General features: G+C 51.2%; 2 protein-coding genes across 2 annotated transcripts in view; both read right to left on the bottom strand.

Annotated features, from left to right (window-relative positions):
- The window catches only part of LOC103621904 (vitamin D3 hydroxylase-associated protein), an 11932-nt gene extending 4489 nt beyond the window's left edge, over positions 1-7443 (bottom strand). Inside the window, exons 1-11 of the mRNA XM_008640767.2 lie at positions 6927-7443; positions 5842-5955; positions 5359-5502; positions 4878-5011; positions 4396-4602; positions 3835-3875; positions 3120-3244; positions 2626-2751; positions 1818-1915; positions 1238-1337; positions 639-682 (exon numbers count right to left, since the gene is read on the bottom strand). Of these exons, the coding sequence (XP_008638989.1) occupies positions 639-682; positions 1238-1337; positions 1818-1915; positions 2626-2751; positions 3120-3244; positions 3835-3875; positions 4396-4602; positions 4878-5011; positions 5359-5502; positions 5842-5955; positions 6927-7136 (1343 nt within the window). The 5' untranslated portion in view covers positions 7137-7443. The remainder of the gene's footprint in view (positions 1-638; positions 683-1237; positions 1338-1817; positions 1916-2625; positions 2752-3119; positions 3245-3834; positions 3876-4395; positions 4603-4877; positions 5012-5358; positions 5503-5841; positions 5956-6926) is intronic.
- Positions 7444-9935: 2492 nt separating this feature from the next.
- On the bottom strand, positions 9936-17133 carry LOC103621903 (fatty-acid amide hydrolase 1). The gene is made up of 14 exons (XM_008640766.2): positions 16948-17133; positions 16087-16230; positions 15651-15784; positions 14434-14640; positions 13992-14032; positions 13322-13446; positions 13030-13155; positions 12710-12807; positions 12239-12338; positions 11897-11937; positions 11474-11513; positions 10820-10928; positions 10364-10509; positions 9936-10274 (listed from the first exon to the last, which is right to left on the bottom strand). The coding sequence occupies exons 1-14, from the start codon at positions 17044-17046 to the stop codon at positions 10146-10148; spliced, it is 1539 nt and encodes a 512-aa protein (XP_008638988.1). The 5' UTR covers positions 17047-17133; the 3' UTR covers positions 9936-10145.
- Between the last annotated feature and the right edge of the window lie 249 nt (positions 17134-17382).

The following is a 17382-nucleotide window of genomic DNA, read 5'->3' as shown; positions in this document are numbered from 1 at the left end:
CCCCCCTCCCCAAGGAACCTTCCCCTGGATGGTTCTATCTTAGTTTACAGAATATGTTCTGGAGAGGACCTTGGGGTCTGGGGCACACTGATCCTAGCTACAAAGCTTCTAAAATGTTTAGTCTCTTAGCTTAACAAACACGTCCAAGAATGTAGGCAAAAACCACTAGGAATACAGAAGCTGTAAAAAGGTATAACGGGTATAAAAGAAAAGGCAAAAATCTTCATGGCATCACTGTCAGTTTGGTGTGCCTGTGCCTCTTCTGGAGGTGCAGGTAACTCACACCACACTGCACGTGCAAGCAGAGACCTCTGCATTAACTTGGCACTTGGTGCTGTGGGTACCACCTGATGGGGAAAACAACCCACATCTCCCTGTGCTGACCTCCATGGAGTCATCCCAGCTCTGTCACTCTGAGGATGCCTAAGCTCTTCAAACAACTCTGGCTGAACAGCCCTGGGTAAGCCGGTGCTGAGCCCAGCTGGTGCAGAGGCAGCACACACTCACCTGGCTCAGCCCGTGCCACGCAGCCCCGTGGCAGGGCTTTGCACACACAGCCAGCTGGCATCTACCTGTGTGCATGGGTGGGCACAGCCAAGCACATCCCCTTTCTCCAGAGCTACCTCAGAGTGTCTTACCCCACTCCACAGAGAGCGCTGAGGTCCCGGGCAATTCGTGGGTACTTTAGGAGGGAAGAGAAAAACTTGGGTTTAGTCAACAACAATGCAGCTGGAATAGCTGGCTACCCTGCGACTGCATTTTGGGCATCTGTCTTGTCCTAGCAGAAGTGGCTCTGAAGAACAGGCCAGTTCCAGTGAAGTGGGTTTACTCCCACATTAATTTACACGTTTAATCACAACAACCCATACAAATAAGGCTCTAGACCACATTACTAGTCCTGGAGAGCATCTTCTGGATGTGGGAAAGCTGTTTAGATCCTTGCTAGTGATATCCATTCTCCTGGAGCTCATTGCTGGATGAGCTGTATGCTCACAGGTTTCCTGAGAAAGGATCATATTTCAACCTCCCCAAGCAAAAATGTCACAAAGGCTGTCAGACTCAATTGATAAATTCAACCTGGGTTTAGGGATTAAATATACTTCCCTAGGAAGCCCATCAGGCACTTAGCATGAAGCAGCCAAGCATTCCTGGGTGGTACGATTTACCTTCCCGCACAAAGAACCTCCCCACCTTGCAGATTTCATGCCACACAGGTGAGACATGCCCACACACTTACTATGTGCTTCAAAATAATAGCCAAGGTCCTTTTCACTAGAGCAGGAAGCCTGTAGGTGTTGAACTGGGATTTCAGGTTGGGATCCACGATGTCTCCTTTGCTGGAAGGGCGGAGAGTGAAAAAGTCAGGACAAGTCACCTGTACCAGAGTGATAGCAACAGCAGTGCTGCTCCCAAGGCAGGGTTTGTCTTGGGGGGGTGGTGCTAGAAGACAAAATCTGCCTGTTTCAATGGAAAACACTGAACAAGAGATGCTGAGGTGGAAATGCTCATTGCAGAAGTTACAGGTAAATCAGTATTTTACTGCCTGTGTCATCAGGGCCATAAAAGCTCTGGAGATCTTTACAGTGGTGCAAAGCACAGCCCTGGGCATGCCGAGGTGAGAGAGTGGCTGGGTGGGCACCCCCCATGTTACCTGTGCATGAGGACTGGCTGCTGCTCATGCTAAAGTCATCCAGCCAGAAACTGCTCCTCTGCTGCTCATGACTCGGTTTTCACCCACGATACAAACACTCTGGGTGCAGCCACTGGCCCCACAGTTCCAGGTTTCACAGCCCACACCCCAATGGGGGTTTACTCACAAGCAGTCCACCAGGTGGGCGGCCCCATCCGAGAAAATCCCTCTGGTGAACAGCTCATCCACCACGTAGTCGATCTTGGGTGGGGCAAAGGGAATGAGCTGCAAGAGAACCATCCCTGTCCAACAGGCAGCAAAGGTGAATGACTCAGAGCCTTCTGTGAGCCTCCCTGCCTCACCAGTGGTCACCAGAGATCAGTGAGAAGTGGTGAGAAATGTACACCTTCCTTTGCTGCTCCAGGACAGCAAGACCTCATTTTCATCTGCCTGCTGTCCTTTCCCATTTTCCTATCCAAGGCATTAACACATACTGGGAGCTGGCACAGGCTCCACTCCTCCACACATTAGAGAAGAATTCTTAGAAACTTCAAACCACCAATTTTTAAAATTAATTTTCATCGCTGGAACAACTCCCATATAGAAATCTCCACTGGTGGAACCACAGAAAAATGTAGGCTAAAAGAAGTCCCTGGAGGGTCAACTGCTCCAGCCTCCTTCCCACTTACCCACTAAGAAATCTGTAAGCTGTGTAAACAGCTGAGGGGTCATGGAAACTGTTGTGAGTTTGATATTTGCAGGAACACCAAGCATTATGGAAAAAACAGTGCTTGGGGTAACTTGGAGATATCTGAACATAATTATCACATCTGCTAGGCCAGAAATATAAGCAAGGTCACTCCAGTTTGGAAAACAAGCTGTTGCATTTGCCTTTCTCTTTTACAGGGAGCAGAAGCGGAGATGGAAAGTGATTTGTCCAGACTTTGTGAGGACCAGGGTAACAGCTCCAGGCTACCACAGGCATGGAAACCCACCGTGTGCCCTGCATCCTGGAGGAGCTTCCTTGTGTGCTGGACAGCCCGTTTCATGCTGGGCGAGGGCTGGAAGTAACCATCTCCTTCGTAGTACCCGATGCGAAGAGGCTTTGAGCTGGTGTAAACCTGCGAGGAGAGGAGCCATGACTTGCAGCCAGGAGAAGCACAAGGTTGGACTGTTCCCAGGGCTCAGGGAGGCACCAGCTGAGCTCTCCTGGGTTGGGGGAATGGTGGGAGCTAGAGGGCTGGTGAAAAGCAGTGCTGTCCAGAACACACTGATCCTTGGTACAGTCTTTCCGACACCACCTCCTGCCTGCCAGCCCTGCTGTGTGGGTGCTCCTTGGGGGTCACTCATGCTGGGTGTCCCCTGTCCACAAGGATGTGTGTTTCCCTGGATCCTTTGCTATCTCAGGACATGAAACCAGATGGGAATCTCCAGAGATCGTTCTTTGTTGCTGGGCAGATGGAGACATGGGAGTGCCTCTGAGCCTTACCTCCTCATCAAAGGGGATGGGGGGCACGGTGGGGTCCAGCTGGAACATCTGCTGGCAGAGCAGCGCCTTCATGCACAGGGCCAGGCTGTCCACGTCCCTCGCCATGGGCCCCAGCATCGCCGTCACTGCGAGCACAAAGGGGCTGTCACTGCAGCCAGGTGGGCTGCTGCTGTCTCATAGTTACTGGTAGGGCTCCAGCATGGGGGAGTTTCAGGTCGGGAAGAGGAGTAAGGAATGAGGGGAATGAGTGTAACGAGCAAGGAGGTCCAGCAGGGAGGATCTGTCAGAGCAGAGGCAGCCTAATGAGCCTAATGACCTCCTGGGCCAGGGTTCTGCAGGCACGAGGAGGGAGGGCTGCAGCCTTCTTGCCAATGCTGCCTGAGGGTAGCTGCGGCTGCCAGAGTCTCCTGGCAGCATCTCCAGTGAGACATCCCAGGTCTTTGGGATGCACATCTCACACCTCTCCTGATAGGCGTTGCACTGCCTGGTTCCATTCCATCACTGCATTGATTTCATCCTGCTGAGGTTCAGCCAACACTGGCCACAACCCAGAACACAGCAAATGGTGCAAAATGTCGTAACAGGAGGGTGCTTTAGTAGGTCACTGCTTCGGCTGGCCTTGAGGCACAGGGCACAGCAAGCACCCTTGCTGGCATCTCAATAGTAGATGTAAGAGGCAGAGGTTTGATGCAGTAACATGTCATCATGGACTTACCTGACTGCATTCCTATGAGAGGAGAAACAGCTCCCTGTTTGCTGGGAACATAATGGGAGAAGCAGATTAGCAGCAGCTCTGTAAGGCAGGTCACCACGCTGAGCTGCAAACTTCCCATTTGCCCTCAGTCAAATCTAGACGGGCAAAAGTTCCCGCAAAGACTTGACACTTCCTAGGCTAGGAGGAAGATTTACATGGTCTGGAAGCTGCTAGGGACAGTATTTATCATCTCTTTCCCCTGCTGCAACTAATTCCTTATCTATGGGCAATCTGCCTCTGATAAACAGAAAACTCTTACAAGCAAAGCAAGGGCTGGGAAACATCTGAAAAGGAGATCATCCTGTAGTATTTGCTTTCAGCTTCTTGGCCAGGGCTATTAAAAACTTAGTAAGTCTTTGGTGTCATACAGATTGAAGTCATCTTGTGTCATTAATAGAGCAAGTTCAATGCTAACTTAACCCTGGGGGAAACCATGGGCACTACTACAAGTTTGATGCCCTGTGGGGGACACCTTGCAGCCTCCGCAGTGGGTGGAAGAAGAGGACAGAAGTGGGCACGTACCTGATCCTGTTGCCTGTGGGTTTGAGGCCACAGAGCCCACAGAAGCTGGAGGGCAGGCGGATGCTGCCGGCCACATCAGAGCCGATGCCCAGGATGGAGCCTCCCCCCGCAATCAGAGCTCCCTCCCCACCTGAGGAGCCCCCGGGGCTCTTCTGGTGGTTGAGAGGGTTCAGTGTCTGGCCAAAGATGAGGTTGCTGCAGTCATAGCTGGGGAGAGGAAGATCAGCAGGTGAGTGAGGTACTTGTGCCTTTGCAAACCATAAACACAGGGCATAGAGCACCCGTGCAGGGATGGGTGTGGAATTAAGGTAGAATCAGCATGAAGTAGATTTGTTGAGACAGCTGAATTAGAGAAGAAAGAGGCATCAAATACAAGAGAAATCCTTTTAGATCCAAGTAAGGAGGCAATTAACGTGTATGATTAGCTTGGATGGCGAGAGGCACGTGTCACAGTGTTCCCATGAAGGCAAACATGCCATTACTTTATCATGGTCTGCGGGATGTTGGTTTTCACAAAGGGGATTGCCCCCTGGTGCTTTAGAACCTGGACAATGACGCTGTCTTCTTCCTTCACTTGGCCCAGAAATTTCACCATCCCTCCGGAGGAGATGTGGCCCTTGGGGATGGGAAACAAAGCTCTTTAGGTGCAGGAGAAATGCTGTTTGGAGCTGTGACAAAACCAGACATAAGTCGTGATGCCTCTTGTGACACAGTTCCCACCTAACTTTTCTCAGAGGCAGAACAGGACCTTACTATCCCAGGGAGAACCAGATCAGAATAGGCTAGAAACTTCTGCAGAAAACAAAATTTTCATCAAAATTTTCAAAGGTAGGTTTGCTGGTCCCACAATATTGGATCTAGAACATCCTTGTCTGAGGGAATTCTTAGCCAGTCCTGATGAGGATGGGAAATCCTGGCCTGCTCCCAGACCCAAGGCAAAAGGCAGAGGAATTGGGGCTGTACCTTGCAGTTAATGTGGTCCTTGATGCTGATGGGAATGCCATAAAGCAGCCCCTTCTCCTTTTGCTTCTTCAGTTCCTGGAGCTGACCCTCACATCCATGAATGAAGTCTGTCACGCAGTTCACCTCCCGATTCACCTCCAAAGCCTCTCCAGAACAGAGAAGAGCAGCAAGACAGATGAATGGACGGAAGGAGACATTACATATTGAGTTTTCAAGCTAAATTTTCAAGCTCCTCAAAACTTCAGCATTTATTATTCAGATCTTACCTATAAACTTTGGATGTTTATTTCTGAGATATTTTTCTGCCCTGGATCTCTGTCCTATGCATATTTGCCTGTAAGCCACCCTTCAGACATCACAGTACTGACAAATTGTAATCCCCAGTGTTGCTGGTTCTCTCAGCAAACGAGCTGATTTTTAATTTGAAAGTCCCACTGCAGGAGAGTCCTGCAGCATCTCTGCCATGCTGGAGGTATCACTCACTTTGTCCATGTAGGAGTAGAGGACACTTTCTGGGGACAGGGACCCCGCCTTCAGCTTCTCTACCAGCTCCACCATTGTCAGCGAGAGGATGTGTGAGGTCTGGGTGTCTGAGTTCTGCAATGGGTGGAAAATTGGGTACAGAGGGAAGAAAAAGACAGAAGAGGTTGGTTAAGGGTGCAGATACTCAATTCTAATATCTGCCCAGCCATCACCTTGAGTGGAAAATTTTAGGAGATATGCCCTGTAGACATGCAGACCTCCCACAGAGCACTGTGTGTGCTGGAGTGGGGAATTTGCTGACTGGGAATTTTCTGAGTCTTAGTTCATAAAACCAAAACAGGCAGAAAACTGTACCTTGATTGGAGAGTTGCATGAACCTGTAAGAGTGGTTTGACCTGTCTCTATTTACTCTTCTACAGGCCTTCACTCCCCTTCTAACTCCAACTCACTGAATAGCAGTTTAACCAGCTAAAGGTTTACGAAATTTATCATTAACATGGAAAAAAAAGTGTGGGCTGTTTGCAAGCTGTCTTCCAAGAAAAGAATAGCAGGAGGTATTTCTTAGGGGTTTAAGACAATTCCAAGGGACTGACCTCCTCAAATCCAGGTGCTTCTTTACCTGGGCATGGGCAGGAGGAAATGGCTTTTGGTCACTTATGTGCAGATGTTGGAGGGACGTGAAGCCCTCTTGTACTTTGAGGATGATGGGGCAGACAGATCCCTATGGAGAGGCAGAGGTAAGGGGATGGGAGAGGAAAGGCTTGGCAGTAGGGATGGATGAGGAGAAAGGACACAGGGAGGTTTGAGGTGGTGATCTGATTGAGAAGGTCCCAAGCTCCAATCTTTCTTTCATCCTCAGGATTTCCTCAATGGGTCTGTATTGAGGAATACTTAATTTACACTGTCTTTTATGGGAGGGCCTTTTGAGACAATGGAGAGTGATGACCTTCAAAAAACATTGGGTTGGAGATGCTCCAAAACGTGCCTGTGCCCCAGCCACCATTCACAGAGGGACTGATCAGAGCTCCCCCATTTCTCTGGTTATCCAAAATATAATCCCTTCCTCGCATATACCCCAAACCTACCTCTTGCTTAAGCCTGCGAGCTGCCTTCTCCATCCTCTCCAGGGCCAGATCCCGAGACCTCCTTGCCTCATCCATCTTCTGCTGGACCTGCCTCCGTCCCAGCCATTTCAGAAGCACCACAGCTGCAGCTGAGCTGCAGAGCAGAGCCGAGAGGGTACGAGGGTCTGCCCAGGATTGATCCAGGACCTGCCACAGTCGCTCTTGGGTCATGACTTGTCTCTCAGGTCCAGCTGCAGACACCTGGCTTTCACCTTCTCGTCGGAGGGCTGACGAATGCAGCCTCTGCGCTCGCCTGCTGCGCAGGATCAGCTCTGAAGCAGAGTTGCTTTAACAAAGTCCAGGAATGGACTTTCCAGACTGTGGACTTTGAAAGGGTCTGGCTGCTGGAGCAGCGTTGTGGGTCAGGCTGCAGAGCAGTGTGCTCAGCTTACTCAGTCTGGGGGGCATCCCCAAGGCTGGGGTGTCCCCAAGGCTGTGTCTTTCCCAGCCAGAGGCTGTGGCTGTACCTGGCTACACACAGAGCTGAGTGCCAGCAAAGCCCAGCTCTGTGCTAGCCCTGCTATACCCACATGTAATAGTTAATGAACACTTAAGCCCATTAACTAGAGGCGCTCAGCTGTCATCCCTGTTGCTCAGGCAGCCTCACCTGCAGCCCCGTGAGCCTGGGAAAATATTGTTCTGCTTGTCCTGGGGAACCTCATGCAGGGAGAGAAACGGCCCCTGTGGAGAGGTGGGAGCACAGAACCAAGAGAATGAAGGTGCAACAGTGACTCTGGAAGCGCAGTGTGGAAGGAACTATCTGAAGATGCCTTCAAGGAGTATGACTGCCCTGTATCATTCTCAAGCCCAGCCCCTTTGAAAAGTCATTTTCCAACCTGAATCAGAGATTGAGCGCTTTTGGGAAATCCCCTCTGATGGATCCAGAGTCTGCTCTGCTGTTTTTAACCCATCCTCCAGCCAGCAGAATGCAAAGGAGCTGGACCATGTAGTCTTAGCAGCTGCCCCTTGCCACGGGTGCTCCCCCTGCCCAGGACTGTCCTGTGGCTCAATGCAAAAAGGAGAGGCTGAAAAAATTAAGCTTCTCTCAGTTCTCAATCATCTGCAAGCCCACAGGGAAGGGACAGGGGATGCCTCTGAGAGCTCATCGCCAAGAGGCAAGGCCACCCCCCTATATCTGGAGAGACGCTGGCTCTGCTCCAGGCAGCGGGGTAGCACAGCTTGTAAGGGGAGAGCATCCAGGGTAACCATTGCTCTCTGGTGGAGAGGTCGTGCTCGGGGACAGAAGCCAGCAGTCGTGCTGCTGTATCATTTTACCTTCTTGCCTGTTACAGACATGTCCCATGGGCTATTCCTGTGGCAGCAGGGAGGAAGCTTGGGGAAGACGTGAGACCTTGCAGAGAACCTGCTGACTGGAAAACTGAGGACAATCCTCCCTATTTGGACAGGGCGGGCAGCAAAATGAACCAAACAACTCAGTGTGGATGTCACCAACCTCTCCCCACTGACTGGTCTTCACTGCCCCATCCCAGCCTTGAGTGCTTCAGTGCTGCCATTCACACCAACCTCTTGCTGCCCAGGCTGGGCTGGGAGCAGCCTGCAGCTGGCCCTTGTGGCAGCTTCAAGTCCCCAGAGCCACCCAGCAGCTCCGGCCCTGCCTGGTGCACTGTCCCAAGGTTGTGAGTTTGCTGGAGAGCTTTGCTCAGGGGTTCCAGTGAGGAATAATTACAGGTTCAGGTTCACTGGTTGCTGCATGGTTTGGAGTCCTGCACCCTGCCCACCTCTGTGCCAGGGAGAGAGTGATTAAGCTAACAGTGAAGTGGTGCTTGGCTCTGGGAGCAGAGGTGCAGGTGGCACTGCCTTTCTTGGGAAAAGTCCTCCGGGCTTGAATTTTAAAGTAAACATATAACGCCATCCAGCATTTTCTGTGTGGGCAGAAAGCACCTGTAACCCCACTGAGGCTCTTCTGGGCTTGGCTTTACATAGCATTCAGTCATGGGATGCCTGGAGCTCCCTCCCTCCTGTTCTCAAAGCTTGCTGATAAAGAATGGGGGTCCTTGGGAGCTGATTTCTCCGTGGCTGTGATAAATTATCCCAGCCCTTGAAAACACTCCATGCTTTTGCATGGCTCTGGTTTAAACTACAATAATACATTAAAACCCCAAACATTAATCCTGCCAGAGCTTTGTTACCATCTGCTTTTGACATCCCTGCATTGGGAAAACACTTTAGCATTGTGAAATTCCTTTCTGGAACACCCTTGGAAACCTGCCGGGGGCAGCCACCGCTGCCAATCCCAGCGCCAGTGGCCATCAGTGGCTGGAAAATCCTGCTGGAAAACCTGGCATGGGCTAAATGGGAGGAGAAGGTGTGCAGGGCAGGCTGTCTGCTGTCCATCTGACCCTGGCATGCTGCTCAATGCAGGCTTCAAACTGAAAGGGAGTGGATTTAGGTAAGATATAAGAAATTCTTTCCTTGGAGGTGGTGAGGTCCTGGCACAGGTTGCCCAGAGAAGCTGTGGATGCCTCATTCCTGGCAGTGTTCAAGACCTGGCTGGGTGGGGCTCTGAGCAATGTGGTCTAGTGGAAGGTGTCCTTGCCCATGGAAGGGGATTAGAATGAGATGATCTCTAAGGCCCTTTGCAACCCAAACTCTTCTGTGATTCCATAATCTCTCCTTCAGGCTGTGCAGGGTGCCAGCAGCCCTATGCTGTGGGAAGTGGGCCACAGTTCCCTCCATGCTTTCCAGAGTCTGCACGCAGGCTCAGCTTTCCCTTCTCACTGCTGGTCTGTGCTAGGGAAAATGCCAGATTTCATCCTCAGGGAGCTGAGAGCAGAGGGGAAAATCCCTGTTTCTACAGCACTCCAAGTAGTAGTCTCAGCATCTTGGACAGAAGACACCCCACACCCCAGTTTCCCCATCTGTAAGAGAAAGATCATGTTCTTGTATTTCCCTGGGGTGGTTAAAATCCACCCCAACCCCACACGCAAACACAGACTTGAAATAACTGACTCAGATAATAAGAAGTACTGTATTAGGACAATGATTGGAAGAGCTCCACCACATCAGAGCTCGCTTTGCTTTCCCCTCGCCCCCAAAGCCAGCAGCCAGCCCAGCCATCACTGCATCCTCACTGAGGGGAACAAGAGTCCTGTGGGCCACACCAAAGGATGGCCCACACTGGTGTTAGCTGGAATCCTGCTCCGGCTGAGCGCCCGGGGCTCAGAAGAAACTGTTCTTCTTCAGGCTGAGGGTCTCCACCTCCTTCATGAAGCGCAGGCACAGCTCCTCCTGCCACGGCAAGGCCACGCACTGCACGGCCACGGGCATCCCCACACTGCCACGGAAAGCCTGTGGCACAGAGAGAGGGAGAGGGCTTGGGGATGTCCAGGGGAAGGGATGGGAGAGCTCGTGCTCCTGGAGAGCCTGGCACCACTCACCTTCACCAGGGTCCGGTCCCACCAGTCCTGATAGTATCCCTTGTAGCCCTTCAGCTCCTCCTCGTCCTCATCTGTCACCAGCGTGACAGGGACAACACCAGCAGGGAAGTCCAGGGCGTTGTAGAGCATGGTGTAGCTGACTGCCACTGGGGGAGAGGGGGAGCTTGCAGTGCCAGCCTGCGCAGGGAAAGCCTTCACCCCCCTCTGTGTACACAGGATTCCAGCTACTGGGGCACTTGTACTGGGAACTCAGGGGCTGAGGGATGGAAGTCGCCCTTTGGCTCCCATTACACCAGGGGTGTGTTCCGGGTGCTCCCCGTGGGCTGGGCCGCAGCTGTCCTGAGAGCTGAGCTCTTCCTACTGCTGGCCAGCACCCTGGGGATGCAAGGGGAGGAGGAAGGCTGCTCATGGATACTGGCACAGTGCCACGGCAAAGGTCCCCTGTCGGTGTCCTACCTGAGAGCTTTGCAGGGTAGCCGATGCCGAGAGCCGGGCCCAGCATGGGACACAGCATGACATCCAGATTCAGCTTTTTCCACTGGGCAATGAATTGGTGGCAAAAGTCCTGAGGAGGAAATGTGCTGGTGGTCAGTGGGGTGGATGTACCGTCCCAGGGTGCCAGGGTGTCCAGCTGGGCTCTTGGTCCCTCCCTGGGAGCAGCCAACAGGCTACATCAGGCCTGATCCTGCTAAAACCCAGCAGTGCTTTGCTGCCTAGACAATATTCCTCCCAGCTTACAAAGCACCCTCTCCCTGGTAAACTGGAGGTGGGCAAAGACTGAGTGCACAGGCACATGGTGACTTGGGACATGGGCATGGGTCTTTGGAAAACCAGAAGGGAAATAAAAGCAAGTCTGATGATCTACATTTTTATATGCAGGTGTCAAAAATTCCGGTCTGATTTAGCATCATGAACATGCCTACGTGTTGTCCTAACCTTTAAATGTGCTGAGAACTTGCACACTCAAGTGAGATCTGTTGAGGAGTGACGTGTTCCCACCTTACATCACCAGGGACCCAATAATCTCCTGACCTTGGTGAGTGCTGAATCTGCCCCTTCCCAAAGAGAAATCAAACAAAAACTATTTAACCCCAAACTGCAATACTTTACCTCGATTTCATGATGAAGACTCCAGACTTCATCCACTGTGCTGTAAAAGGACACAAACCCAATGAAAGGCATCCTTCCCTGTGTATACACCTTCTTTCTGCCTTATGGGGTCCCTACCTCTTGGCATGATGGATGCATTAACCAGTGCTGAAGCAAACACCGTATTTCATTTCTACAGGCTTCATCCTCTTCCTAAGCAAAAGGCTGTGACCCCTGCTCTCATTCTCACCCTCAATTTAGAAACAGTTTTCCAAACCCAGCAGGGTTATGGTGTTGACACAAACTGCTCTCAGTTTGCTCCCACCCTTGCATTTCCTGCTTTGCATTCTCTCAGACACGTGCAGCTGCAGCAGTACCAATAATGTAGCAAACACTGCTGCAAAACAAATCTTCACACATTTGCTCAACCTCAGATTTACTCACTTTTCTTTCATGCTTCTTACGATACTTGAAAATCGAGGCACCTGAGCAGGAGAAAGTAAAAAAAAAAAGGAAAATAATTTCTATGAATCCCAGCTCCGTCCTCTGAGACAGCTCAGTGACAAATACAAGCTGTTTACTCAGTGTGCAGGGAGGACTTGCGGATTTTCCCCAAAGAGGGGAGAGAAGGAAGAGAAATAGCATCACTCCAGTTTGGAGATGTGTCTGAGCACAGCCAGGAAGCAATGCCCAGAGACTTCTTTATGAGAAAGCCTTACTGCAATGGGAGACAAGTCATCCACATATAGCTTAACTCTGTCTACACTAGAAAGAAATGGACCTTACGAAAGGTTTGGCAATCCAGGAGAGGAGAGTTTTCAGCCAGTGTGGTGCCTTTGCCAGCCAGAACAGCAGCCCCGTGCCGCCTTTCTCCATCTCCCCTTTGCTGAAAGGGAGAGGGGGGTTTAGCTGAGCAGTGGTAGGGAGCAATCACAGCAGATCAGCTTTTCCCAGGCCAACCCCTCTGAACAGCATATCTAGGTGACAAAAAGAGCTTTGCTCCATTCTGGTGGGCAACACTTGATTCTCACAGCATTTATAGGATATCAGCTCCCAGCCTCCTTCCAAAGCTGGAAACAATCCCAAAGAGAACCAAGGTGCAGCTGAATCGCTTAATGTTAAACCCCTGCCCAGTGCCTACCAGCCACTACCTACATCCACTAGGTCTGCTACCTGTATCCAGATTCCAGCCAGACCCTAGGGAGGATTTTTATAGACAGGCACCAATCCCACCAAACCGTTCCAGGCCATACTTACAATTTCTTGACAAAGGATCTGCCTCCATCTGCAAACATTCCCCTGACACAGTAGTTAAAGACCACGCAGTCCACATTTGTGAGTTCAAAGGGCACCAGCTGGAAGGACAACAGAGGAAGGTATCAGTGGCACAGGCACTGTGTGGGACAAGCCATTGAGGGCTTGAAACAGGCTGAGCTGGGCTGAGGATTTCCTGACAAGCCCACAGGAAAACATCCATCCTTCCCTGAAAACAATGTTTTTCCTTTTAGCAACAACTGCTGAGTCAGAAGACACAGGATGGGCTTGCCCCCCTGTCGAAGCAGCCCCAAGGCCCCTACCGTGTGGCCGGCCTCCTCCAAGAGCTGCTTGGTCTCGCGGACGGCGCGTCTCATGGCTGGGCTGGGCATGGTGAAGAAATCGGTTTCATAGTAGCCAATGCGGAGGGGTTTTGTGCTGGAATACACCTGCAGGGAGAGGGAGAAGCTGGCTGGAAGGGTGCCAGCGGAGCCAGCAGCACACCCACACCACGGGGCGAGTCTGGAGAGCAGCATTTGCCTCGCCCACCCACGGGTCAGGTGTTCTCAGCCTGCAGCTCTCCCCAGAGACCTCTGGCCCCTTGGAGGTCCCCACCTCTTCATTGAAGGGGAGGGGCGGCACTGTGCTGTCCAGGCTGAACATGTCCTCGCTCAGGAGCGCCCGCAGGCACAGCGCCAGGCTCTCCACATCTTTTGCCAGTGGTCCCACTGCTGCAGCCACTGGAAGAGACCACAAGAGAGCATTCAAGGGTACGTTCTGCAAAACCAGGACCTCTTGGCATTGTTTTATCTTAATTTAGTATTGGCAACAGTTCCTCTTTAAGAATTGGGCAGGGGATACCCACAAGTGTCTTCCCACCCACAGGTCCATCGTTATGGACTCAGAGCTGTTATCCATTAACATGCGCCCTGGCATCTCCATTTCATGATTTAAAAAAAAAATAAACAAAAAGCTTTGTCAATCATGACATGAGGACAACATCAGACACTCCCTTTGACTGCTAATCCCACCCCCACAAAGCAGTGACAGACAAGGCCACACCTTGTGGGTAACAGGTTGTGTTGTGGTTTATGCTACACAAACTGCTCCTCTCAGCTCATGCGCATTTCAGTTTCTCAGAATTCACAGTATGGGGGCAGCTCTCTGAAAAAATCCCTGAAAGGGAACCTGCTTCTCTCTAAAGGGTATGGAGAAAGTCCTCCATACCCAGCTGAGGATCCTTCTCACCACTGCCCTGCTGCTGCGGGACAGACATAACTCCTACCTGCCTTCTGCCCAACGACTCCAGCCATTACTCCTCTTTTGCTGTAAAGAAAAGAGACACAAAATACAGCAGCTGAGTAGTTTTCATTGAAGGGAAAGGCTTTAAGCAGTAGCAAGTATCAATTAAAACTGCAGAAGTGAAGGTTGGCAGAAGGAAGAGCCGAGGGGAAGCCCAACAGACACTCAGCCTAGGCCTGACAGATTTAGGCCCTGTCAGTCAGGAACAACCATCCCCTTAGCATGCAATTGGAGAGGCCTCCCCATCTCTGTTCTGGGAACCAGTGCTTCCCTTCATAGATGCCCCAGAAAATGCCCAGGCAGGGATAAACCAGCCCTTCCCAGTTCCTCCCGAGCTTCCCTGGCCCACAGGAGTAGGAGCATCCCAGCACAGTGGCTGGTGGAGTGGGTGTCACCCAGAGACATCGCTGCATTTCTCATAGTACCTGAGTCTGTTCCCAGTGGGTTTGATTGCACAGATCCCACAGAAGGCAGCAGGAAAACGTAGGCTCCCTCCTACATCTGTCCCAATGCCCAAGACGGACCCACCACCTCCTACAAGCGCTCCTTCTCCACCAGAGGAGCCTCCAGGGGTTCTGGTGTAGAGCAGAGGGTTGCACGTCTGACCAAAGATTAAGTTCTTGCAGTCATAGCTGAAGAGAGAGAGAGAGATTGCAATGAGGAATGCAGGTATCTGCTGCTGTGGAGCCTAGTCACTACTAGAAGACCTTGAGAAGGTAATCAGGTAGTTCACTAGTTGTTACACTGACATCATTTACTGTGGTGGTGAAGACCATGAGCCTTTTCCTGGTGGTCCCATGCTCTGGACTCAGTAACAGCTAATTTCAGTGTCATTAAACCTATCCCAGAGAGAACCTCTGGCAGCATAATCCTCCTGGAAAGCCTCCCTGTTGAGGCAGTCTTGCGTGTCACAGGACACCCAAAGCTCAGCCCTTGCTTGAGACCAGGCCAAATGACAACTGCAGAGATATTTACACTGGACTTCCTCAGAAGCTGGGGCAAAATCTGATAATCCCCGGGGCAACCTCTTTGTGTGGCTTTTTTGAACTATGGTCGGTCACTGCCACATCACCTTAAGGAAGGCATTTCATAGGGTTTGGGCAATGGTCACCCACAGAGGAGCGCTGCCAGAGCTCACTTGGCAGGACGCAGGGACACTCTGGCTGTCCAGCAGAGCACACGTGAGCTCACCACATATCAGTGACACCAAGAGTGGTCTTGCCAGATAGAGCAGGAGGTTTGGGGGCAGAATAATTTGAGGCTGTTAGTTTAACTAGCTTCTCCTTCCATGAATATGTGTGTGCACTCTAGAGTTAATAGGATCATCTCTGAGAGGTTAATTTAAAAAAAGATAAAAAGAAAAGTGATTTAAAACCACCCAGCATAGGACAGAAGGGCAACAGTTTCTCTCCTCTCCTCCTCCTCTTCTGCTTCTTTATTTCATGTGGAACTAGAGTTAATTTTCATCCTCAGTGTAAATGTGTTTACTTTTCAATGTGAAACTTATAGACACAAAGAATGGGGACCAGGTGTTGTTATATAAAAAGAAGTGGGAAATGAGAATGAGACCAGATAGAAACCCTCCCTCGAGAAGGGGAAGGGAGCACTGCTGCTATGCTGAGGGAACAGAGCACCCACCTACCTGATGAGGGACTGGGGAACATTGGTTTTGACAAATGGAATTGCCCCCTGTCTCTTGAGCACCTGCACCACCACGCTGTCCTCTGCTGCGGGTTTGCTGAGGTTTTTTATGAACCCCAACGTGGAATCATGACCCTGGGAAAAGAGGACAATGAGGTTTTCAGATGGAGGACTGCAGTTCTCCCTACCTCTGTACTTTTATCTATACATTTAAGCATATACATGCACCTCAAACAACCCACCCATCACACACATGTTGATGGCAAATCTGAACACCCTTTGTTGGCTCACATGGGAGACAGGCTCCCCTGCCCAGGCAGCCCATCCCACATCAGCTAAGACAAAGTCAAGCCATGTGCTGAGGTCAAACCTCCCCCCACCACCAAACTTCAACCCACAGGGATTTCGGAATACAGGCGGAATCGTGCTGGCAGTACCTGGCAGTCGATGGAGTCTTTGATGCTGACTGGCACCCCATAGAGCAGACCTTGCTTCTCCATCAGCTTGGCTTTCCGGAGCTGGGTCTCGCTTTCCTGCAGGAACTCCGTGATGCAGTTGGTTTCTGTGGCGATTTGGAGGGCCTTGGGGAAAGCAGGCAAAGCCCACAGGTGAGTCACAGCCCATGGTGCTGCACAATGACCTCTGTTCTGCCAAGGACACCTGCCTCTTCCCCCTTTTCCACCTCCCCATCTAAGCAGTCGGTATCAGGGCAGCCCTTACTGATACTTTTCAAGCCATTTTCATGCCAAACTCCAAGATTATTTCTGGACACAGGGGGGCCATAGCACCAGCTAGTGCTTGATGAAGGGTGGTACTCAGCTCAGATGAATACCACGCACTATTCTCTTGTTTGAGCTTCTGGGGTGGCACAAATGATAATCCCAAAGAGGGAACCCAGGAAGTGATCAGAACTTTATGGCAAAAGTAGAGAATGAACATGAACACTGACTTTTTGAGGTTTAACAATCCATTTGGAGATGGAGGGGTGACAACAGCATTCTGCATCTTCCCTACAGGCATATCTGCCCTAGGGAAGGGGTGGGCTCTCCCAGAAAGGTATGGGCTCTGCAGATGCTGCTTGCTGGTCCTTCTTCCTCCAAACCAAGCTGAAAGCTATGGCAGCCAGGTGCCCAGCTCTCTAACCATTCACAGAAAACCACACAAGGGGCCATCATGTACCAGTGAGCAGTGACAGCTCAGCAGCATTTGAGCCCGGTTTGAACCTTGTGCTAGGCTCCTCCCAAAAAAAGCCAGCCCCACCGTGGGTGAGATGCTGCCCCGCCACCCTTGCTCCTCACCTTGCCCACATAGGCATAGAAGACGTGGTCCGGAGGGAGGGAGCCATCTCGGAGTTTCTTGGAGAGCTCCGGCAACGGCAGAGAGAGGATGGAGACCATGTTCACAGAAGGATGCTATGGGAAAGGTTGAACAGGCAATGTCACACCTCTAGTTCAGCTGATGGCTTCCTCCTTTCTCCTTGGTGCCCTCTGTAACTCACCCAAAAAATATCTGCCATTTAGTCGCTGAAGGACCACATCCTGCTCTACCTGACACCACTGAGCACAGTGTGAAACCCTCAGGGCCAGTACTGGCCTGGGCTTTCTCAGCCTTTCTTCCTGTTCAGACCAGTCACACCAAGCACCTGCTGAATAAATTAAAGCCTTTCATGCAGCCTTGTTCAGATAGGTCATGGCTAGGCCTGGGGGAACAGCTTAGTGCAATGCTCTTGCTGA

The sequence above is a fragment of the Corvus brachyrhynchos genome, unplaced genomic scaffold, assembly GCF_000691975.1.
Source record: "Corvus brachyrhynchos isolate BGI_N302 unplaced genomic scaffold, ASM69197v1 scaffold48, whole genome shotgun sequence".
In the NCBI taxonomy this organism is placed as follows: Eukaryota; Metazoa; Chordata; class Aves; order Passeriformes; family Corvidae; genus Corvus; species Corvus brachyrhynchos.
The sequence above is the reverse complement of the archived record's forward strand: the minus strand, read 5'-3'. Positions and strand labels throughout refer to the sequence as shown.